This window comes from Hippopotamus amphibius, chromosome 8 (genome assembly GCF_030028045.1).
Source record: "Hippopotamus amphibius kiboko isolate mHipAmp2 chromosome 8, mHipAmp2.hap2, whole genome shotgun sequence".
Classification (NCBI taxonomy): domain Eukaryota; kingdom Metazoa; phylum Chordata; class Mammalia; order Artiodactyla; family Hippopotamidae; genus Hippopotamus; species Hippopotamus amphibius.
The window spans coordinates 76,241,984-76,266,111 of NC_080193.1; the positions used below are offsets into that span (position 1 = coordinate 76,241,984).

The 24,128-nt window shown below is 51.9% G+C and overlaps 1 protein-coding gene across 2 annotated transcripts in view; it reads right to left on the reverse strand.

Annotated features, from left to right (window-relative positions):
• EFHD1 (EF-hand domain family member D1) overlaps positions 1-23,136 on the reverse strand; it is a 45,705-nt gene extending 22,569 nt beyond the window's left edge. The window contains exons 1-2 of one of the 2 annotated variants that reach the window (XM_057745817.1): positions 22,775-22,942; positions 22,215-22,300 (exon numbers count right to left, since the gene is read on the reverse strand). Coding sequence is in view for 1 of the 2 variants with exons in the window: in XM_057745816.1 (XP_057601799.1) it covers positions 22,775-23,067 (293 nt within the window). In the remaining variant the exon portion in view is untranslated. Of the gene's footprint in view, positions 1-22,214; positions 22,301-22,774 lie in introns of both variants that reach the window. The other variant, XM_057745816.1, reaches the window with a different exon arrangement.
• Positions 23,137-24,128: the final 992 nt, after the last annotated feature.

Below are 24,128 nucleotides of genomic sequence, written 5' to 3' on the forward strand. Positions count from 1 at the left end.
ATCACTAATTCCTCAACATTTTCATCACCCTCAAAGGAAACCTGTGCCCTGTAGCAGTCATTCCCCACACCCCTCTCCCCTTTCCATATCAACTACTAGTCTGCTTTCTGTCTCTATGAATTTGCCTATTCTGGACATTTCATATAAATGGAATCATACAATATGCAACCTTTCGTGTCTGGCTTCTTTCACTTAGCATAATGTTTTCAAGGTTCACCCATGTTGTAGCACATGCCAGTCAGCACTTTATTCTTTTTATTTATTGCTGAATAACATTCTATTGTATAAATATACCATATTTTGTTTATCCATTCACCAGCTGATGGACACTGGAGTTGTTTCCACTTATGGCTGTGATGAGTAATGCTGCTATGAACACTCATGTACAAGTTTTTGTGTGGACATATGTTTGCATTTCCCTTGGGTCTATATCCAAGAGCAGACTTGCTGGGTCATATGCTCATTTGTTTTTGAAACAGAGTTGTCAAGCTGGTCCAACAGAAAATCGTGACTGACCTGTTATCTCTGCCAGAGTCAACAAAGCCCCTCTATTAGGCTTCTGGGGGAAAGACAAACAGAAGTAGATGCTCATACAATTCAATGGCTTGCCTGTTAGGTGTAGGGCCACCTAGGAAGAGTGCTGACTATCCAATTTGCTGGTAACACAAAGCTGGGGCAGGATCTAGGCCTAAAGGATCTCAGTAAGCTGGTGATGTCCAGGGAAACAAAACAAAGCAAGGAAGAAATCAAAGTCCTAAAAAGAATTATCATATAATTCAACAATTCCACATCTGGGTATATACCAAAAAGAACTGAAAGCAGAGACTGGAACAGATATTGGTACCGCATGTTCACAGCAGCATTATTCACAAAAACCAAAGGTAGAAACAATCCAAGTGACCATCAACAGATGAAGGGATAAATAAAATGTGGTGTGTACATACAATGGAATAGTATTCAGCCTTAAAAAGGAAGGAGGGGCTTCCCTGGTGGCACAGTGGTTAGGAATCCGCCTGCCAATGCAGGGGACACGGGTTCAATCCCTGGTCTGGGAGGATCCCACCTGCCTTGGAGCAACTAAGCCTGTGAGCCACAACTACTGAAGCCCGTGCACCTGGATCCTGTGCTCCAAAACAAGAGAGGCCACCACAGTGAGAGGCCCATGCACTGCAATAAAGAGTGGCTTCCACTCGCCACAGCTAGAGAAAGCCCGTGTGCAGCAATAAAGACCCAATACAGCCAGTAAATAAATAAATAACAAAATTAAAGGAAGGAAATTCTGATGAGTCACAACACGGACGAACCTTGAAGACATTCTGCTAAGTGAAGTAAGTCAGATTCAGAAGGAGAAATACTGTATGATTCCACGTATACGACACATCAAGAACAGTCAAATTCATAGACAGAATGTAGAATGGTGGTGAGAGAGAGGGAGGTGGAGAGTTATTGTTTGTTTTTTTTTAAATAAATATATTTATAACACTTTTATTTCTATAATAAGATATTGAGAGATATACCAGTTATTGTGTAATTTCATCATCCCAAGAATCCTGTGATGCACAAATATTTGTTATCCCATTTGACAGATTAGAAAAGTGAGGCATAGATTGAAATTGCCCAAGTCCACACCGTTTATAAAGCGTAGCCAGTATTTAAGCCTAGGACTATATGAATTCAAATTTACTCCTTTTTGTCTTTTTTCCTTTTTTAAACTTATTTTTTTTTATTTATTTTTTTATTTCTTGGTTGCATTGGGTCTTCGTTGCTACACATGGGCTTTTCTCTAGTTGCAGCGAGTGGGGTCCACTCTTTGTTTCCGTGCGTGGGCTTCTCATTGTGGTAGCTTCTTTTGTTGTGGAGCACAGGCTCTAAGCTCGTGGGCTTCAGTAGCTGTGGCGAGCAAGCTCAATAGTTGTGGTGCATGGGCTTAGCTTCTCCGAGCTGTGTGGGATATTCCCAGACAAGGGATTGAACCCATGTCCCCTGCATTGGCAGGCGGATTCTTAACCACGGTGCCATCAGGGAAGTCCCCAAACTTATTCTTTTTTTTTTTTAAGAACTTTTATTGAGATACAGTTAACATACAATAAACTGCATATATTTAGAGTGTACAACTTGGTATCCCTGTTTGACTGTTATTGTTAACAGAGTTTCAGTTTCACAAGTTGAAAAGAGTTATATAGGGAATTGCCTAGCTTCCAGTGGTTAGGACTCTGCGCTTCCACTGCCAGGGACCGAGGTTCAATCCCTGGTCAGAGAACTAAGATCCCACAAGCTGTACCGCATGACCTAAAACCAAAAACTAACCGCCTCATATTTCGGGGCTGCTCTCCCTCTGAGAGCGACCATATTCTGTCTGAGGAATATGTATCTTTCTAAATAAACTTGCTTTGACTTAAAAAAAAAAGAAAAAAGTTACAGAGATGGATGGTGGTGATGGCTGTACAACAACGTGAATGCACTGAATGTCACTGAATTGTACACTTTAAAATGGTGAGAGTGATCAATTTTAAGTTATATACACCTTACTACAATTTTTAAAAGAAAAAGTTCTGAAACTAAGTCTGCTAAACTGACCTCCCAGGTACATGTGTTGAGGGAAACAGAAATCAGTGGCCCATGTGAGGACATTTGCAGGTGGGTGACACTCCACTGAGTCCAGCAGGCTGCCCAAAATCCATGGGGTGAAACAATGACAGCAAGAATGAGAAGTCCCGAACCCCGAATGCAGAGGGCCACAGTCCTCCCCACCCCATGACAGTCTGCTCCACTCCTGGCCGACCCCACACTTCAGGGGGCCTGGTCAGTGGGGGCACCCAGAAAGATGAATGGACTTAAGACCCCATGCAAAGACACCTTATGCATTTAAACCTCCCAGGAACATCCCAGAGGACCTCCAGAACTGGGCTTTGTGTGTGGATGTGACAGAGACGGGCTTAGCCAAGCACAAGGAAGAACTTCTTGGCAAAAACAGCTAACACGAGACCTGAGGTAGATGAGCTCTTACAAACAGGCCGGAGGAACAGTCTCTGTTACAGGGAGTCCTACTCAAAGTAAACAGACTTCTCTAGTGTGGAACTTTCCAGAGCCTTCCATATGGTCATGTGTCTGCAACTTACCAGAGGGAAACAGCACCCAGACTCATCTGACCACACAATCCTCTGCGTTCAGGGATTTTCCACTGGAGGAGGCGTGTCTCAGCCATCTAGTGTTCCAAGGAAAACACTTTGGGAAACGCTTCTCAGAGCAATTCTACCTTAGGAAGGCGGCCTATTAAACGGCCCCGATGTTCTGCTCCAGGCCGAGATTGGGACTGAATGTCCTCCACCCGCTGCTCAGTGCACAGCACACGTTCCTACGAAGTTTGCAGAGACCGAAGCCACGAAGCGGGGTGCATTCAAGATGTGGATCTTTCAGGGCAAAGGCAGCGGGTTGGAGTCTGAATGCAGAGAAGAAAGCAAGGAAAGTGAAGGGAGGACGAGAGCAGCTGAAAAGCTCAGGTGGAAAGAGAGGGGAGGGGGTCCCAGGAACAGGAGATGAAATGGGACAAGATAAGAAAAGGTCAGGGAACAAGGCAGGAATTTGTCCTCACCCAGCAGGGGCAGGAAGGACCAGGGTTCCCTGCTAACCTGAGCCAGCCTCCCTAGCACAAAGGGCAGTAAAGGGGTGGGACAGGGAGGGTGGGAGGGAGGCTCAAGAGGGAGGGGATATGGGGATATATGTATACATACTGCTGATTCACTTTGTTGTACAGCAGAAACTAATACAATATTGTAAAGCAATTATACACCAATAAAGATGAAAAAATTAAAAAATAAGTGGGGTCATGGCAGGGAGGGCCTTGGAGACCTTACCCCTGTATTTCTCTGGGGTTCTGACTGAGGAGAATCAAGAAGGGTTGGAGGGACCTCCCTGGAGGTCCAGCGGTTAAGACTTTGTCTTCCAATGCAGGGGGTGCAGGTTCGATCCCTGGTTGGGGAGCTAAGGTCCCACATGCCTCGGGGCCAAAAAATCAAAACTAAAACAGAAACAATACGTTAACAAATTCAATAAAGACTTAGAAAAAAAAAAAGGTCCACATCAAAAAAAAAAAAAAAAAAGAAGAAGGGTTGGAAAACCTCTTTTAGGTCCTCAAGGCTAAAACATTCTCCAGGCCTAAGAAAAAGGACAAATATATAAGAAAAGGCCTCGGCAAAGTCTGGGTGACAGGTTAAAGGAATTCCAATGTTTTTCAATAGGCAGGAAATTTTGGTTTGACCACTTTGGTGAGTACGTGCCTGGGAGCAGAAGCCCACCACCTGGGTGGGCAAACCCCAGACAGAGGAAAGGGCCAGGCGTCCTGTGGAGATCACCAGTTTGGCACAGGAATAAAGCCAGTGTGTGGCGTGAGAGGGGATGTCTCCAAGGCCAGAAGGGCAGGGAAGAAAGGAGTCACGAACCAGCCACCGCCTCCACTCCCAGGGGAGGAGGACTCAGCAAGACTGTGTCCCTTTGTTCCTGCCTGAAGCACCAGCCAAGCTCCATAGTTAAGTCCTGGGAGGACCATAAAGTGACCACATTAGTGGTGTCCTCACCCCTCCCTATGGAACTGGGGTTCATAATCCAGAAGCGCATCCGTCCCTCTTTAAAGTGACCGTCCCTGAGGGTGTGTCCACAGCCACTTCCTTCAGGGCCTGCATGTGCAAGACAGGCAGGCAAAACCTCCCAGGTCCTTCCTCATCACCTTACTGTTTTATCTGCTCCTCTCAAAGCATCTGATGACTATATGTGTTCAGTGCAGACAATGGGAGTCAAAGCACCTAACAACTACAACCGGCCTGCTTTGCAGTTCACAACACATTGTCTCATATACTAATCCTTTCATCTTGACAGCAGTCCTATGAAGAATTAATAACAGCCGCCTGCGTTTGCAGTTTATTAAGCGCTTACTAAGGGCCCGGCACTGGGCTCAATCACCTCATTTAATTCAGCAGTGCTGTGAGGTGGTAATGAGTCACCGCATTTGACAGGTGGTGAAAGCTGAGGTGTGCAGTAAAGCCAATTCCTGTGGATCAGAACTCACCTGAGGCGTCCGAGCAGGTACTTGGCTTCAGATGGGAGCAGGGAAGGCAGCGACACCCGCGAACTGGGCTTATATTATACGCCCCTTAACTCAGGCAGGGAGCCAGCGTACAGATAGAGTGGACACACGATGTCCCAACAAATAGCCCACTAGCTAACTATGTGATCCACACCTTCTACAGTTTATATCTGATGACTTTGGCAGAAATCATAGGAGTCACGTTGCTGAGTCCCGCATGTGTGTGGATTCCGATTTAGGTCTCAAACCGTGGTTCTGCCGACTGCCCACATATGCAAAATTATTCATTTTTGACGCAGAGAATACTGATGTCTCACAAATGTTGGAAGAAACAGTCTCACCGAGCCAGCCCTTCAAATAAACGTGATCTGATGTAACCCTCCAACACTCCTTTGATGACTGTCGCACTGCCAGGCTGATGAAGAAACCAGGCCTACCTAGGTCAGCCAACCTAAGGTCACCAGGCCCAGCGAGGTTAACCCGGGACCAGGGGACGGGGGCAGGGGGATCCCCACTTGATACCCAAGCCCACAGGCTGACCCCAGGGCCAGGCAACACGGCCACCAGAGGTAGGTTTGGGGGAAGAAAGACTGGATATCAGATCAGTCCTCACAGAACGCCAAGGTGGCCCCTCCAGTGACAGTTGACAGAGACAAGTCAGCCAAAGCTGAGTCAGAGAGGTGTCCTGGGGAAGTAAGGTGTGAAATGGGTAAAGGCCCTTCTGAAAGTTGCAGGACATCAATGATGCACTCCACCATGGATGTGGTTGAAGGAAGCTGGAGGTGAGGACCCCTGGCAGAGGCCCCCAAGGCTGGACCAGGGGGCAAAGCACTCACCCTCAACCTGCTCAGAGCCCCTCTCTCAAGTAACTGCAGTGTGAGGACCGCCTGAGACAAGACCATCTGCGAACTGGTGATCTTACACCAAACCTTTGGGCCTGTGGGAAAGATGAATGTGGTTGGATTTGTTTTCTTCATTCTGGAAAACTCCATTGCTTCCCCTCCCCCCCACGAAAATTCCATCACATTCCTTGTAATTTGGAATCCAGCCCCATGGAAAGGGAGCAGCTCCTAGAACAACCTGCCCAGATCAGGCCCACCTGCACTGCTCAGCTGGCAGGGCCACCCGCCAGTTGTGGGACCAGGCGCCAGGGTAGCCAGGAAGGAGCCCCAGCCCTGGGCCCACTGGGGCCTCTCCTTCTCCCTACAAGCCTGCCCTAAGCTGCATCCCTCTCCCCCTATTTCAAACCATCACAATATTTCCTTTCCCCACCCCTCGGTAGTTTATATCTTTCAAATGCTTGCAAGCTCATTGGAGTTCCCTTAAGCCCTTGGCTCCCGCCCTACCAACATCTTAGCTCCTTAGACCAGTTTCTTTTTTTCTATAATTTAAATTTTAGGGACTTCCCTGGTGGCGCAATGGTTAAGAATCCATCTGCCAATGCAGGGGACACGGGTTCAAGTCCTGGTCCGGGAAGATGCCACATGCCACAGTGCAACTAAGCCCGTGTGCCACAACTACTGAGCCTGTATGCCACAACTACTGAAGCCCACACACCTAGAGCCGGTGCTCTGCAACAAGAGAAGACACTGCACAGAGAAGCCCATGCACCGCAATGAAGAGTAGCCCCAGTTCATGCAACTAGAGAAAGTCCATGCACAGCAACTAAGACCCAATGCAGCCAATAAATAAATAAATAAATAAATAAATAATAAATATTTTAAAGTAAAATATCTGCATCTTACTTTAAAAATAAAATAAACAAATTTTAATCCAGATTTTTCTTATTAAAGGCAATCCAGGGTATTTAAAAGATAAAAATCACTCATAATTCCAAGACCCCGCATCCTTGTTTGTTTTCTAGGGCTTCCTTCTAGCCCTCCTCTGGATTGGAGAGCTTTTTCCATGTTTTTGTTTTAAAATGTCCTCATTCTCTTCATTTTCCTAATCTCTAGGGTCTGGGGAGATTCCAATCCCATCAGCACTGCACGTGGACCTGCAGACAGGCCAGGGTGCAAACCCAGCCCTGCCATTCACTTGGGAGAGACAGGCCACTGCAGACTGACTATAACTGAGCTGTCTGTACCTTGCAGAGCTGTAGAGGGGCCAAAAGGAGATAACACGCCAGCACTGGCCCCCACCACCCAGTAAGCAAGTCATGGGAGGGAGCTATATTTAAAAGTAGGACCTGTCTGTAGCCGTGAAGAGGAAGCAGACATCTTCCAGGGCTGCTGCTCTGAAGAGCCGCCCACACCCACTGGCCTCAAACAGCCTCCACCATCTTTAGCATTCTGGGGGAAACCCAAATCCACAGCCTGCCATGTCCCCTTGGGCTGAATATCCAGGAAGCCCTTACTAAGTGACTCTCATTGCCCACCCATCCTGTGTGAGAGCATCAGAACTGCCTTCCAAGGGCTCACTCGAAAAGGCTTCCAGGGACTTCCCTGGTGGCGCAGTGGTTAAGAATCCACCTGCCAATGCAGGGGACATGGGTTCAATCCCTGGCCCAGGAAGATTCCACATGCCGTGGAGCAGCTAAGCCCGTGTGCCACAACAAGAGAAGCCACTGCAATGAGAAGTCTGTGCACCACAATGAAGAGAAACTAGAGAAAGCCTGTGTGCAGCAACAAAGACCCAACGCAGCCAAAAAATAAATAAATAATAAATAAATTTATTTAAAAAAGAAAAGGAAAGGCTTCCAACTCGAATGATTGGGGTCATCACTGGACAGTGGAATGGAGTGGAGGGAGGCAGGATGGGCTGAGAGTCCCAAACAGCAGGCCCACCACCCTGCCTGCCTATGACCTGGGAAAGCCCCCGGCCTGGCCAAAGGAGCCCAGGTGACCCCTAATCCTCACCCCACCAAAGGCCCACCAGTAAGGAGACAGCAGCAAGGGGGCGGGGGCCGGTTTCCAATGTCCACCCAGTGCTGGTCCGTGAATGGCCACTCTCTTGGCTCCACTGTGCAGAGCCCCTGGGCTTTCTTGGTTTTCACCTCCCCAGAATAATCCTGCTATCAAGGAAGAAAAAAGTGGGTCAGCCTTTGTCTGCCTGAAGCTCAACCATCAGAAACTCCCCAGGGATCCCCAGGGGGTAGGGGGGCTCTCGGGAGGATGGCAGCGCCCCAGAAAATGCCTTACTCTTAGTGTTGGGGGCACTGCCTATACCTCAGAGACCTAGAACATCAGAACACCCTGGCTTTCCCCCAGAAGGGCCTTGTATGGCAATCACGCACTGCCTTTTCAGACAGGCAGGCTCTGGCCACTGAAGGTGTGGTCCCCGGACCAGCAGCATCCCAGTCACCCAGGATTGTTCGAAATGCAGAATTTCAGGTCCCTCCCCAGACCTGCTGAATCAGAACCTGCATTTTCACTAGATTCTCCGTGCTGCCTAGGCTCTCTCAAGAAGGAGAAGGATACTGTACCAGACTATCCCCAAAGCAGGTGGCATTTCCCAGGGCTCTCCTGCTTCTCCTGTGGCTATCCCTAACTGTGCCTATCCAGATGAGCCTCAGGCCCCCCGAGGTCATAGGACTGTGTTTCCTCCAGACTTCCCTGCCTGCACCTTCTCTGAGGTCCTGGTTTCCTGTCTTGTGTGTGGGTCCCCCCAGCTGTCAAATTACCTGCCCCTTCCTCCCTCCTCCCTGCTTCCCTCCTTTCCTTCGTTCCTTTCTTCTGACTTGCTGCAGACTGAGAAACCAGATCTCCAAATGTGTTACAACTGCATGCAAAGTAAGAGTAAGCAGGCTCTGAGGAATGAGGACTCTGAGGAATTAGGTACAAAAGCTTGAGCTCAGAGTCTGATTTCCAATCAGGCTGCTCCCAGCCGCCTTTGTGGGATGAACTCCTGGCTTGAGGAGTTCCATTCACTCACTCACCACCTGGCTCACATCTACCTGGGGCCTCTCAAGAGCAGAAAAAAGCACAAAGACCAGTCCCAGCGGGGAGGCAGATGTCCAGACAATTGAGCTGTGATAAGGCCGGAACTTGGGCAGAGTTGGATCGAACAGGAGTGAGTGTGCAGGGCCCTGGGAGGGAGCCCCAGTCACCAGTTCCGTCCAGAGGTGCCGGGATGCCCCAGAAGCGGGGAGGGAGCCAAGTCCCACAAGGCATTCTGGGAGAGCTGTGTCTTCCTAAGGGTAACAGGGGCAACCCCCAGAGAGTGTGAAGCAGAGAAGCAACATCAAATGGCTGTTTCAGAAAGACCCCTCAGCTTGATGTGCAGGATGGATTTTGGCGAGAAGTGGGGTGGGGAGCGGAGTGAGCAGACTAAAGCAGTTGGGGGACATACAACGGTCCTCGAGGTGGAGAGATGCAGGGAGAGTGAAGGTGAGGTGGGAGTAGCACGGGGTGCAGGAAGTTTGTAAAGAAAGGGAGGGTGGCAGGGCAGAGCTGAGGGGCCACTGCCCCCCTTACAGAGAACCACTGTGTGCTCAGGGTCCTGCAAGACAGCAGAGGGGATGCAGAGTCAGGCAGCTTCTACCCAGGCTTTTCAGACAAGCAGGGAAATCCACTTTGTCCCAAAAACCTGCAGCGGGAGTGCGCTGCCCCTGCCAGGAACTCCCCCACGGATTTAGGAGAGAGCAGAGGGTGCACCAAGCTTCCCCCAGCTCATGCTCTCAGACTGGCTGCCGTAACTCGGTATTGGAAAAAGCCTCAAATTGGGAGGTTTCAGCTACATGCAAATTCTCCCACTGATGCCAGCAACCCAGTGTGGAAACAAAGCAAGCCAGCCCCCGTGAACACCCCCGAAAGGAACGTGCCAATGACAACCGGTTAACAGGTGAGGAGTCCAAAGTGCTTCAGCCACACTCAGGGCACGAATGCCAGGAACCTTCTGGCCACGAGTGACCAGGTAGAGAGGGACAAGCCTTGGAAAACTTCTGAGCTGGCAAATGTAACAGGGAACAATTCAGTCTATTGGAGCCTTGGGGGGCTCCTCCTGAGGAAGGTGGAGGGTGGCGGTGGCTGGGAGTGGGCTCCTGGTATCAGACTGCCCTGGTTCAAGGCCCTGGTAACATTCTGTGCTGTGTGTCCTTTGGCGAGTTACTCCCTGGGCTCTGTCCAGTTGTGGCCAAGATTACAGGAAGGCAGATAAGCTCGCAGCTTCTCAGCAAGCTCATCAGTAAGGGCTTACTTTTTCAGTTTTGGCTCATTAAGAGAAATTTCTCATTAAGAGAAAGACCCTAATCCTGAGGGTCTCCCCCTTGGTCCTTTTGAAATTGGGGCACCTTTGCTGGGTTTGGGTAAGTACAGGCGGCTGGGGACTCAGTTTGGGAACAGGGAATGGAGCAAGCAGATCTGGGAATTTAGAGTTACCAGCCATCCATCCAGAAAGGAGGGGAGAAGGGTGTCCCAGGGGACCACCGCCCTGAGCACACCCTGATGGAGGCGATGGGGAGGCCAAAGGGGCTCTTCTGATCAGGAGTGTTGAAGTGAGCAAGGGTGGGTTCTTTGCTGCAGTAATGGGGTGCCTCCCCTTGGCTCCCAACACTTCCCATAAAAGACCTGATGGGCTGGGAAACTGGGCCGGAGGTGCCTCTGGAAACCTAGTTCTCCTGGGAACCCCCAGGAGCCCTGTGGATCTTGGGGAATGGGTACCCCCAAATAACCCAGGGTTTCCACACCCAGACCTGGTCAGGCTTGGCGCAGCCCCGGCAGTGACCCACACACCCTCGACTCCCAAGCCCAGCTGTCAGGGAGGGAAACGGCCAGGGGGAGGCCCTGAGGGAGAGGAAGGCCAGGGACCCCCGGCCCGGTGGAAGTGGACTGTGGGACTCAGCCGTCCCTCCAAATAGAAAGGAAAAGCACCCGGGCTGCCAGCCTCTGAGTCCTCAGTGTCTCCACCTGCACCTGCCGCTTCCCTGCCAGCGCCCCTTCCCTGTGTCCTTCCTCTAGGCTGGCACTACCTTAAGTCCAGCAGCCCCGCTGGGGGCCCAGACCCGCAGCTCCCTCATGGAAAGAACCCAGGGCTGGACCCACAGTGACCTAATTTAAGGCTGCGACTGCACACCGAGTGGTCACGTGATCTTGGGGACAACCTGAGAAGGTGGTCACTTTCTTTTTTCCACATCTCACTTACAGGCGTGTGCCCTGTGGCACGTGGTTGGTGGCACTGCCAAAGGGGACTACACAGCCCCACTGAAGGCTCCTATTCCTGACAGCCCTGGGAGCTGGGACGTTCCACTGGGGCCGTAATTAGGGCCTCAGGGCAACTCCAGAAGCAGAGCTCAGGCCCCTCTGCAGAGGTCAAGGTACCCCTGCCCTGACTGTAGCCCTGGGTCTGGCCCTGGGGACTGAAGAAAGCCACACCCAACGTAAAGAGCTGTCCCTGCTTTTGGAGGGCAAACACTATGGGGGAGGGGAATCTCCTAAAAATCAGTAATAATGGACAGACTGGAAATTGAGGGGTATGGGGAGAGGCTGTGGGGGGCCAAGAGCACAGCGAGAGTGCGGCCCGGCTGGGGCAACCAGGAGAGAGAAGAATGCAATAGCCAGCTGTGACTGGCCTTAAGGGTCATGTGAAGAGTCTGGATTTGTTCCATGGGCAGCAGGGAGCTACTGAATGTTGTTCTTGTCCCCAACCCACAGGGCTTCTGAAGAGGGAAGCAAGGTAATGAGAGCTGGGCTCTGGCAAGAGGTCACAACATGTAGGATGGACAGGGGGAAGCCAGGTAGGAGGCAGTTGCTCCAGGCCCAGAGCGGGTGGTCCAGCGAGGCCTGGAGGTCAGGCAGCCTACAGAGGCTGTGCCACCCATGGCCCCACTTGGCTGTGCAAGGGAGGGTGGCAAGGATGGTTGAGATTTGGCGGCACAGGGGACAAGAACACAGGCCACCTGGGTTTGAATCTGAGCCCCAACACTTACACGATGTGTTATGTCGGGCGAGTTACCTAGCTTCTCTGTGCCTCAGTTTCCCCATCTGTAAAACAAGGGATGCTAAAAGCACCCATCTCATAGTGCTTACCATGGGTAAACACTAAGAACAGCGCTGCACACAGTAGGTGCTCTGTTAGCAGTGGCTGTGCTCAATAAATCTGGCCTTTGTAGTCATTTAGGGAGGGGACAGAGACCCTGTCACCGTGGCCAAGATGGGCAGAGCTGCACATGATCAGGGGCCAGCACCTCTCCAAGGCTGAGACAGAGCTCACCAGGTCCCTGTGGGCTCAGGGCTAGGCTTGTGAGCAGGCAGACCTTGTTGGCAGAGGGTTGATGACCAGGGACCACCGTCCCAGGCACAGTGTTCGGTGAGCAGTGCCAGGTGGGGCTGGGGGTCCCCAGGAGCTGCCTAATCCCAAGGCTAGGATCAACGACAGCCCTGGGGTCCCTTGCCATTCTGACCAGGAAGGGGCAGTGGGGCCAGCCTTGGGCACGTGACAGTTTATAAGTCCTGAACGACATCCTTCTATTTCTTGCATACCTGATCCGAGCTGGCAGAGTATTGAGGACACAGCGTCAGCCAGAGGCAGCCTTGCATGGGGACATTCCACCCAGTCTTCACCTTCAAGATCAAGGGGTTTACCTTCATTCGTCAACACAGGGGGAGGCTAGGCTGAGACGGAAAGAAAATGGACACCCTCCGACACACTCACCCACTCACCCACGACTTGTACAAAGGCCTCCCCACTGAGAGAAGGGTCGTTAGCAACAGAACATCAGGCAGCCGCTAAAAGGAACGAGAGCCATCGGTGCAGGTGACGCCCACCAAAGATGGCGCTGGCCCCATGCACTCCCGCCTCCCCACCTGGAGACGCTTCTAAAAGGGGAGGAACTCAGAGGCACGGGGCTCATGATGATAAAGAGAATAAAGGAGGATTGGGAGGGGGAGAGGGAGAGGGGGAGGGTCCAGAGACTTGAGATGAAGAACCCCTGCTCTAACCATGCGGTTCACGGAGGCAGACACCCAAGGCCAAGGTCTCTGTGCAACCAAGTTAGTTTTCGTTTTCCTTTACATCTGGAGGTGTGTTTTTGTTTTTGTTTTTGGCCGCACCACATGGCTTATGGGATCTTAGTTCCCTGACCAAGGATGGAACCCGTGCCCCTGCAGTGGAAGCACAGAGTTCTAACCACTGGACCGCCAGGCAATTCCCTAAGCCCTTCCTGACCACAGCCTGGCTCAAATACACCTTGGAGTTCTCAGAGGAAGTAATACCAAGGCAGCCCTTCTGAGGGTGCAGAACGTTACCCAGGGACCCCAGCTGCAGGGTACCAGCCTCCCAGCCCTCTTAGTTGGCAGGAGAAGAGGATACATATGTTGCTCCTGCCCCAGCAACAATCTTCCGGAAGCAAGTCTGGGTCCTAGAGCTCCGGGCTCACTCTGTCGTCCGCTTCTGCTTCTGCCTCTCTTTTCCCTGGGGGCTTGAGGTCTGCCTCAGCCAGTGAAACCTCAGGCCACTGGAAGGGAAAAAGGCTGAGAAGTGAGGAAGGGGATGCGCGAGACCACCAACGATTCACAGGGCTCAGGATTCAGAAGATTCCAAAGCAACTGCCTAGAACAGGCGCTGGCAAACTACAGCCTGCAGGCAAATCCTGCTCACCAAGTCTCATCTGGACACAGCCATGCCGGTTAGGTGAGGTTCCTTGCCGTATTGTCTGCGGCTACTTTCTGTCACAGTGGCAGAGTTGAGCAGTGGCAACAGAGACCCTAGGGCCCACGGGGCCAAACAGATTTACTACCTGGCCCCTTATGGACCAAGTTGGTCCAATCCTGACCCAGAAGGAACCTTGAAGGTTATACAGCCTATCCCCCAGCCTCCCAAGAGCTTCCCAATGCTTTCCTGCTGCAAACCTCTCACTCCATGAAGACAGACCACCCACCTGCCAATGGAATTGCAGAGAAAGGGGCTTACCACCTTTGAGACTCCTCTCTCCATTTCTCAACAACTCCGACCATGAGAAAGTGCTTTCTTCCCTACACTGAACCAAGGCTGTAGCTTCCTTTCACTGCACCCTCATTGCCCATCTTCTGCCCCCAGACTTCAAGCTCTCAGCCTCCATCCTCTGGCTCCAAAAGCCTCGGCCCCAAGGCCTTTGATCCATAAAGGAGCCAGCCCTCCCCAGTCCTGGCTGTCTGCTCCCACCAGCTGTGTCCAGAAAGACCACGACCCCCTGCCTTGAACACAGCAGACTCCCAGGGTCTGCTGGGCTACCCGCGGTGTCTCATCCGCGGACGGTGGGTGGCTTTTCCAGGATTTGCATCCTTCCCTGTCAAGAAGCATTACCTTAAATGCAGCCCACTGTTCAGAGTCTGTTGATCTTCTCAAAGGCAGAAACCCCTCCAGATCAATTTGTATAATCCCAATACCTGGCAGGTGCTCCACGGAATGAATGAAAAAATTGAATGACAACAGGTAAGAGGCTTATCATTATCACCAGCATGGTGTCGCAGGAGCAGACATCAGCCAATGCACAGACAGGGCTAGCCATGGAAGCTGGGGGGCGGGAGCAGTGGGAAAGGGGTCACAGAAGGTCCGTGCAGCCTTGGAACCGATGAAGGATTCACTAGGGGGCGTGTCTTGACAGGCCATTGAGCACAGGTCGGGTTTCATCCTGCAGGACGGCACAGTCCACGCTCCAACAATTCAGGTATCCCTGCACACAGGCCTTCCAAGGAGCATTTTAGGACCAGCGGTGGCCTTCGATTACCAACACTCAAGGGACACAGAAGTGGGGGGAGGCTGCAGAGGCTTGTTCCAGGAGGACTATATGATGGGGAGGAGGCCAAGCACTGTGAGTGTGTGAGAGTGAGTGTGCGTGTGAGCAGGCCTGTAGGCATGTGTGAGCCTGCGAGAGTGCACGTGATACACAGATATTCATGAAGCAGGAAGCTAATAGTAAGCTGTGCTAAAGCTAGCGTAAGTGCTGGGCTCCTGCACTGCATGTCTCTTCCCCAAGTCACGGACAGGCCTGGCAGCCACTGGCTCCCAAGACCCGATTCATTCGACACATGCTTAGAGGTCACTGGCTCAGCCACACTGTACAACCATGCATGATGCAGCCCATGTCCGCCAAACCCCCAAATTCAATGGAAGAAGGTATTGCTATTTACTAGTTAGTCGGGGGGAGCGGGGAGGTCTTACAGGGTTAAGAGTATAAATAGAGTCCCCTGGACCTTAAAGCTTTGAAACCAGGCACTTAACTAATTTTTCAAGGGAGAAAGGGAAAAGGACTTTTTTTGCATCATGTGAAATTTAAATAAGTTACTTGAATTCTCACAAAATGTGATGCTCTGTAATAAGGAGAGTGGAGGAGGCTTCCCGGAGAGAGGAGGTGAGGAGCAAGGAATGAGGAGAAAGGAAACTCTCTGCAAAGATAAACCTTCCAGAAATGGTGGCACCTCCTTCATCACATGCTGGGCAAAGATAACCAGTGCTTAAACCACTAAGAAATCACTCCCAGTCACAGCATCTTTCTGCTGGAGACCAAGGCCCCAAACAGAAGCCGGCCTGGGTTCTGGCTGACCGCCCACCAGGAATTCAGACAAGCCCTAGGCTCTCCTGCCCTACCTTCAAGCAGAACAGTCAAATGAGCAAAATCCAGTGCAGGTGAGGGAATTTCAACTCAAAGGTGGATCACTGTGGACTAAAGACACAATCAGCAGAGTCAGAAGCCCTCGCCTTTCTCTAAGGGGGAAGAAAGCACTTAACTTCCAGTTATTTCCATCCACTTTTTCCTGTCTATAAGGCAATTCACTCGAAAGATACAGATAAGAGTGAGTGGGGGGACTTCCCTGGTGGCGCAGTAGTTAAGAATCCACCTGCCAATACCGGGGGCATGGGTTCGAACCCTGGTCTGAGAAGATCCCACATGCCATGGAGCAACTAAGCCCGTGCGCCACAACTATTGAGGCTGTGTGCAACAGCTACTGAGCCTGTGTGCCACAAATACTGAAGCCCACACACCTAGAGCCCATGCTCCAGAACAGGAGGAGCCACCGCAATGGGAAGCTCGCCCACCACGACAAACAGCAGCTCCTGCTCGCCATAACTAGAGAAAGCCCGCTCACAGCAACAAAGACCCAACTCAGCCAATAAATAAATAAATTTATAAAAAAAAAAACCCAAAAAACAAAAAGTGGGTGGGCTATCTCCCCAGTAAACCTCATTAACAGGGCTCCCTTCACCCCTTTGGCGAATTCCAAGCCCTCCAAGTCCACACCCCTTCCTCCCTCCCTCAGAGAAAAGTCTAGGGAGGAGAAAAAGAAAGTGGGGGTAGGGGAGATGAGAAATGAAGAATTCCAGGACCTTTTCGGGGTTCAGTGGTGATGAGGAGTCAGGTGCTGGCAGGACATCCATGATGTCACCATTTTGGTTTCTGAATAAAAAGACAGCTTTCCCATAGCCAAAGGCTCCTCTCCCCACCCTCTCTTTGGGGAATTGAAACACAAGCTTTTAGTATGCTGCAAAAACATCACAGCTGCATTTTAAGATGCTGTATTTGGGTCCTGCCTGTAAGTGGCTGCCCTCATTACCTCCCTTTGAAAGGGGCCCTGGATAAGCCCAGGGTAATTAAAATTTCCTGTCTAACCTTGACTGCTCCACCAGCTCGTATTACAGCCCTGGACACACACTGTAGAGTCAGTTTCTTTGGGGCCTTCTCACTCTTCGTTTAAAATCAGGCCACTATTCTCTTGGCCCAGGCTATCCAGTAACACGCTTGGAAATGGAGAGGGAACTTTCTCTGGCCAGGCTGGTGACGCCTCTGGCTTCCCACACGCATTAGAAAATTCTCTCTCTTCTACTACACACCAGGCTCATTTGTGGTAGGTCCCAAACGATACAAGGACGAATGACCCCTGCTCCAAGAACCCGATGTGTTCACAGGCTGGAAGAGATTCAGGGTTTTTTAAACCTTGGAAATGTAAGAAATCCCTAAGCAAAATACTTTTACATAGGAAAATGAAATTTGAAAGATCAAAGTATGTTTTGTGGTGTCTTCATGAAGCGATATAGCCCCGAGCAAAGAGAAAGGGCATACTTTATTCCAGTCAAGCCAGGTTCTGAGTGAACTCAAAGGCAACATCAGAATCTGCATCTAGACACTGATTAAAAGTGAAATCCTTGCTGAAAGTAAGGGCACCCCTGGCACGAGTGGGGGGGTTTCTGTTGGTTTTGTCCCTTTGCAGTTAGATGGCAGCTCCATTTGAATCAGGGTTGGGCTTTGGGAAGACCCACCACCCTTCTGTTGGGGGTAGGAATCATTCTGGCTTTGGGTACGTCTCAGACATTCCTAAATCACCTGAACAACCTAAAGCGGTTAAGACTCTGACATTCCTAAATCTAAGGTCCTGCTTGGAAGGGCCTCCGCCTGTCACCACCAGCACACTCCTCCAGGAGGTGAGGAGGAAACAGTCATGCTGCCACAGGGACTGAGCACTTCTGCCCAGGGCCAGTAATGGGTTGAAGAGGATCCCCCCCAAATTCATAGCCACTCAGAACTTCAGAACGTGACCTATTTGGATCTTTGCAGATGTAATAAACTGAGTTAAAATAAAGTCATACTGTGGAATCCCCTGGCAGTCCAATGGCTAGGACTCAGCTCTTTCACTGCCGTGGCCCAGGTTCAATCCCTGGTTGGGGAACTAAGATCCCACAAACCACTCAGTGCAGCCAATAAATAAATAAATAAATAAGTCATACTGGTTTAGGGTGGGCCCTAAATCCAAGGACTATCGTCTTTTCAAGAAGGCCACGTGGGGACTTCCCTTGTGGAGCAGTGGTTAAGAATCCACCTGCCAAGGAAGGGGACATGGGTTCAGTCCCTGGTCTGGGAAGATCCCACATGCCGTGGAGCAACAAAGCCGACGTGCCACAACTACTGAAGCCTGCATGCCTAGAGCCCGTGCTCTGCATCAAGAGAAGCCACTGCAATGAGAAGCCCATGCACCACAATGAAAAGTAGCCCCGGCTCGCCACAACTAGAGAAAGCCCATGTGCAGCAATGAAGACCCAACACAGCCAATAAATAAATAAATAGGCCATGTGAAGACACACACAGGGAGAACACCATATGCCTATCAAGGCAGAGACTAGAGCGATGCGTCTATAAGACAGGGATGCCAAGCTTTGCTGGCAACCATCAGAAACTAGAAGAGGCATGGGAGGGTCCTTCCCTAGAGCCTTTGGAGCAAGCAAGGCCCTGCTGACACCTTGATTTCAGATTCCAGCCTCCAGAACGGTAAGAGAATACATTTCTCCTGTTTTAAGCCACCAGCTTGTGGTCCTTGTAACAGCAGCCCTGGGACACTCATCCACTCACCCAGCAGTGGAGCTAAGTCCCCTCAACAGAGCCCTGGGCACAGTCCCGGGGGGACCAATTACCCACCAAGTGGCCACGTCCCCACTCCACAGCTCAAGCTGCAGGTGAAATCAACTTCAAAGGAGAAACCAGACATTGCAAAGTGTTTGTAAATTATTTAACAAAAAGGACAACACACAATTTGCACATCCACCAAAATTACAGTGAAAATTAGTGACTCAAACTTACTGGCCTCATCATGGGCCAAGCATTGAGCGAACTGCTTCACATACATTATTTAATCCCCACAATAATCTCACAAGGCAGGTACTATTCTCTCCCCACTTGACAGAAGGAGAAACTGAGGCACAGAGCTTTTCAGTAGTAACCTGCCCAAAGTAACCTCCCAAGTAGCAAGTGGTAAAGTCAGGGTCTGAATCCAGGAAGCCTGGCTCCAAGTTCATGCTCTTAGCCTCACAACACTGCTTCTGCAATGGATAAAATGTGGAAAGCATAGAAAACAAGTTGATGTGTTATGTGTTCTTTCAGATTTTTCACATGATTTTTTTTAAATTTATGCATGAAAACCAAAGGGAAAAGAAAAAGGGAGGAAGAGACATTTCATTTCGGGGTAGATGCGTGGCAACGACCCAGCTGCTGGCTGGACAGGGTGCCAGAATGACACATTCACAGGGCAGGGAGAAGAGCCAGGGAGGGGTGGGCATGCCCAGGGCTCCTCCAGGAAGCACAGGCACCTGGGAGGCCCCCACAAAGCAGTTTCCTTGCCCAGGCCTCAGAAAGTGGCCAAAACATGTGCAAGAAACGTTCAGGTACTTCCCTGGTGGTCCAATGGTTAAGAATCTGCCTTCCAAAGCAGGGGACACAGGTTCGATCCTTGGTAGGGGAACTAAGATCCCACACGCCAAGGGACAACTAAGTCCGTACTTCGCAACTACTAAGCCCAGGCACCACAACTAGGGAGAAACCCACGTGCCGCAAGAAAACATCCCACATGCTGCAACTAAGACCCAACACAGCAACGAATAATAAATAAATTAATTAATTAATTAAGCAATTATTTTAAAATTTTAAAAAAGAAAAGGTTCAATGCAAAAGTGCACATTGGGAAGGGGATGTGAGCAAAAATGAGGTTTTCAAGAGAACCTACCTAGATGTAGTTTTTAAACAAAATTTTTTTGTCATGCATTTTTTTTTTTTTTAAAGTCGTGTAGGACAGCAGAAAGAGGAAAACATGAAAGAGGGCCAGCAGGAAAGCTGGGCTGAGATGCGAGCAACGCTGGGACCGCATCATCTCATCAGCTGCAGAGGGCCAAGTACAAGACAGGTGGCACTGCCAGGCCAGCAGGTGGCAAATCCCCAAATGCCAAGCCCCACAGCAGCCTTCCTGGGCAGGAGAGGGCCCACAGCCTACTGCAGCCTGGGCAGGGGCAGCGGGTACAGGCAGCCCCTGGGGCTGGCAGGGCTCAGACAGAGAGGTTCCTGGAGCCGCTGGCTGCCTGGAGGGAGCACGAGGTGGCAGGATGGTAGGGAGTCCAGGGAGTGCCAGGAGGGCTGGTCTGACCTACTAACCATAGGTCCATCATGGACCCTCCATGAGATGAGGGGTTGTCCATCAACTAGAGTCACTGCCACGTGCCAGGTACCGAGGATGGATGAGGACCAAAAGCAGAGCTGTCTCAGCGGTGTCCCAGTGACAAAATCTCCCAGACTGGGGAGTTCTTGACCCCGGTGGGGTAGGGAGAGCAAAGTTTCAGCTGCTTCCCAGGTGAAGAAACTGGGCAGGGAACCCCATGAGGCTCAGGTGGAGGAGGCTGACTTTGTGGAAGCTCAGGGGGGTTGGGTGTGGGTAGAGCAGAAGCCTGAAGACATGGCAGGGTGGGGAGCGTTGTGGACATGGACACGGAGTCTGGAGCCAAAGTTGGGGGACAGCCTTCAGCAAAAGGCCCCTGTTCCATGTCACATGCCGACTTGGCACTCGTCACCCACTCCTCTCACTCAGTTCTCACCAAACCCTTGAAACAAAGGGTTGCCCCCATTTTACAGATGAAAAGACAGAACTGGTCAAACAACTTGCCCTTGATCACAGCTAATGACTCTGGAATAAGGGGGCTATGTCCCCACCCTCCCCAAACTCATGATGGATAATTGGGTCTTGATACTAGGTTTAAGGGGGGGGGGGGGGCTTTCCAAATCACTGTCCTGTCGTGGGAGGAAAGCATCATTTCCCCAGTGGCCCTACTTGGCCCTCATGGGAAGGTGGTACTTTTACCACCAGCACACATCCCCCCCTTCCTCAGCAAGATCCCCATTGCCAGTGCCCCTGCTAGTCACCTCAGGTGTGGGGCACATGACTCAGGCCTGGCCAATCAGAGCAACGAATTCCCCTGGTCACAGCAATTGGTTCAGAGCTAATATGAAACAATAGTAAAGCTACAAAAGACACACACACAATAAGGCGTTTGCTGTGGTTACTCTTCCCACTGGACTTATAGGAGCTGCTGTGGCCACACTGCCACCACCAGGGATAAGCCACCTGAGAATGGGGACAACAGAGAGGAAGCTGGCTTAAGAAAAAGAAACTAAGCTCTGATGGCATCATTTGAGCTCCCAGATCCAGCCGTACCTGACAGCAGCCCTTTTTCAGTTTTATGAGTCCATTAATCCCTTTTTCGTTTATGCCAACTTTGGTTGCAAGTGACAGAAAACCCATCCTAGACTTGTGACTGACACAGTAGCTCTGGAGAAAGAAGTCCCATGCTTGGGCTGGACTGCCAGCTCTGTGGGACCCCAGACCACACACTGCCTTCCCTTAGCTTGACCCTCTTCCAGTATCTGTTTCCTCACCTATGCCACTTTGCTTGGTCGCCCAAACCCCTCTGATTGTATGGACTCCTTTATTACTCCTAGGCAGCCAACAAACATCCTTTCAGAGAATTGTTCCACAGAAAAAAATAATCGTAATAAAAATAAACAAATGAAAGAAATCCAAATCACCCCAAAGCGCCGGGAAGATGAAGGTCGCCACGATGTTCTCTCTGAAGCCAGCTGGACTGGGAGGAACTGCCGGGGCCTGGAAGCAGCCAGTGGGGGAGCAGTATGGGGGGTGGGGAGGCATAACCCCACATAAATCAAAGGGGCTCTGACACACCATTCACTTTTCTGTCTTGGGCCCAGTCGCATTTTTTTGCCTCAACTCAGCCTTCCTTAATGGCCCAAATTAGACCTACCAGATGTTAACACCAGAGAACAGTGCCTGGAAGCCAAGGGACAGGGAAGTCGGGGTGTCAGGGAAGCGGAGGAGATGAGTTGACCTCCGCGCAGGGGCTGGAGCTGGACAACAGCCCAGCCTCAGGAAGGGGCCCAGGCTCCAGCCACACAGCGCAGGCCACAGCGCCTTTAAATAGAACCTCCACGCGGGAGGACAAACACATTCCAAGCGCTTTTTAAACCGCCCCAAGCATGACCTGGCCGGCGGCCTCCGCTCCCCCAGGCATTTTTCCGGTCTTGGCCCAATTCTGGAACTAATATTAATAGCTCAGTTAGGAGCTTACGGTGTGCAAAATACTTTATGGCCTTAAAAGGCAGGGATGATTATTTCCCCCACTCTCCAGATGAAGAAACTGAGGCCCAGGGAGATCCCAGGACACAAGGCCGACTACTGGGGTCTCTCTACGCTGCCTCCACCGCCCGAGGCTGGGGCTCGCCAGCAGCTCCCTCGCCCGATCGGGCTGACACTGCAGGACTGCAATGAGACCCCGCCGGACCAGCTGCCAGCTGCCTCCGGTTCCGAAGGACGCCTCCTGCCCAAGAGGCAAGAGGAAAACAGCCAAGGCGACGCTCCCAAGAGGCTCCCCAAAAGCGCTCGTTCCAAGAACGTACCGATCTTTTGCGAAGAGTTTAACAAACTCCGAGTTCTTGGTCTCTGTTGGTACATCCAGCCCCGCGCTGCAGCCAAGGATTAGTTTCTTTCATTGTTTTAAAAGACAAAGGACAACGAGACTAATTTCTCCCTCGGGAGACGAAGTTAAAGTTGGCAGGTAAGGCGCGGTGCGTCTCGGTTTCCTAGAAGTTGCGCCCTGGGCAAATCTCGGAGCCAGGCTGCGGAGGAGGCGGAACCCGCCGCCGCGCCCCGGGAACCCCAGGCTCGGGCTTGGCTGCCAGAGGGGAACTTCTGACCTGGGTCAGGGAGAACTGCAGCTTCTGCTCTCGGTGTCCCAGCCCAGCTGGATCCCCCATCGCGCCGGGATCACTCGGGGCGCGCCGGATCTGGCGGACGTTGGGTAAAATGCTAAAGACACCTTTGGAACCCCTGCACTATTCCACCCTGTCTCACCCAAGCGGGGCCCGGGACTCCCAGCCAGAAAGACTGACCCACCGGCACCCTCCCCGGGCTCAGGGTCCTTGGGGGCGCACGGCGCAGGGCGGCGCGGAGCGCTCACAGTTTGAACATGCTCTCCAGGTCCTTGATGAGGCGGCGGCTGAACTCCGGGAACTCGGAGTAGGGGTGGAAGACCTTGCAGCGGCGGGGTCGCGCCGCGCCCTCGTTGATGTCCAGCCGTCGGTTCAGCTGCGCGCTCAGCTCGGCGTCGGCTCTGGCGGTGGGCGCCCTAGCGGGTGGCTGCGGCTGGGGCTCGGGGACTGGGGTGGCTTGGAGCGCAGGCTGGAGCCCGCAGTCCCCCTCCTCCCACTGCAGTCGCCGCTGCAGCTTGCTCGCCAGCTCTTCGCTGGCCATGGCCACGGTGGATCCGGGGACGCGGGGACTGGGCGGACAGCGCGCTCCTAGCCGACTCGCGACTCTGCGACTCTTCGCCTAGGCGGCGGGGACCCGGCTGTTGGGTGGAACCGTGGGCGGGGGAGGGAGGCGGGCAGGGCGGAGCCGCGGCTTTAAGGAGGCGCTGGGGCTCGGGAACCGCCCTCCAGGCCGGAGGCCACAGGTGTCTGAGCCTCCCGGGGACGTCGACCCTCTCGCCACTCCCCGGGGCTCCGGACCGGGAGCTGAGCGCTTCCCGGGACGGGGAGTGGACCCTCGGATTAACTGTGACCTTTCTGCTGGCTCCCGGGGACCCTGCGGTCCACCGGGGAACCGCAGCGGGAAAAAGTTTCACTACCGTTCTGGCGGTTCCTCTCTCGTCCCCCCGAAGTGCCCTGAGTGCAGGCGCTCGCGACAGACTGGGGGTGGGGGAGCCGAGCGCCCCCGGGTGACACCCACGCGCCCTCGAGGCTGTGGGTGGCACCCACTGGTCGCGAGGTCTGGGAGAGGGAGGCGCCCGCAGGGAGCGCGGGGAAGGGGGAGCTGAGTTTCAAACACTCACTGAAATGTTTCCAAAACATACTAAAAATACTAAAAACAAATAAGCAAGCAGAAAAAAGAACAAGCAAGACAAACGTGTGGCTCTCCTGGTGGTAAGACACCAGCGCCACTTCGGGGGCTCTGGCTTTTCTGTGAAATACAAGAAAGAAAAGAAAAAGAAGCTTGACAATAAAGAAATACATCAGCATTTTTAACAAGAGGGTAAAAACAAGTACAGTCGTCACTCTCCCTAAGGAAGGCTGATGCGATGGCTGTTACATCAGCCAAGCCTTGAGAAGACTCTTGCATAGGCTGATCTGCCCCTGCTGGGATGGGCTCTGTTATGACTGCCTTGGGGGCTGCTGACCCAGGGCGGGTCTGTATCCCGGGGCTGTGGGCACCCGAGACCCAGGACCAGCCTTTGACACGCAGGCATGTAAGGCGGTAGAGGTCCTGGCAGGGATTCTGAGCATCTGTAGAGCCCTAGTGAAAAAAAAAAAAAA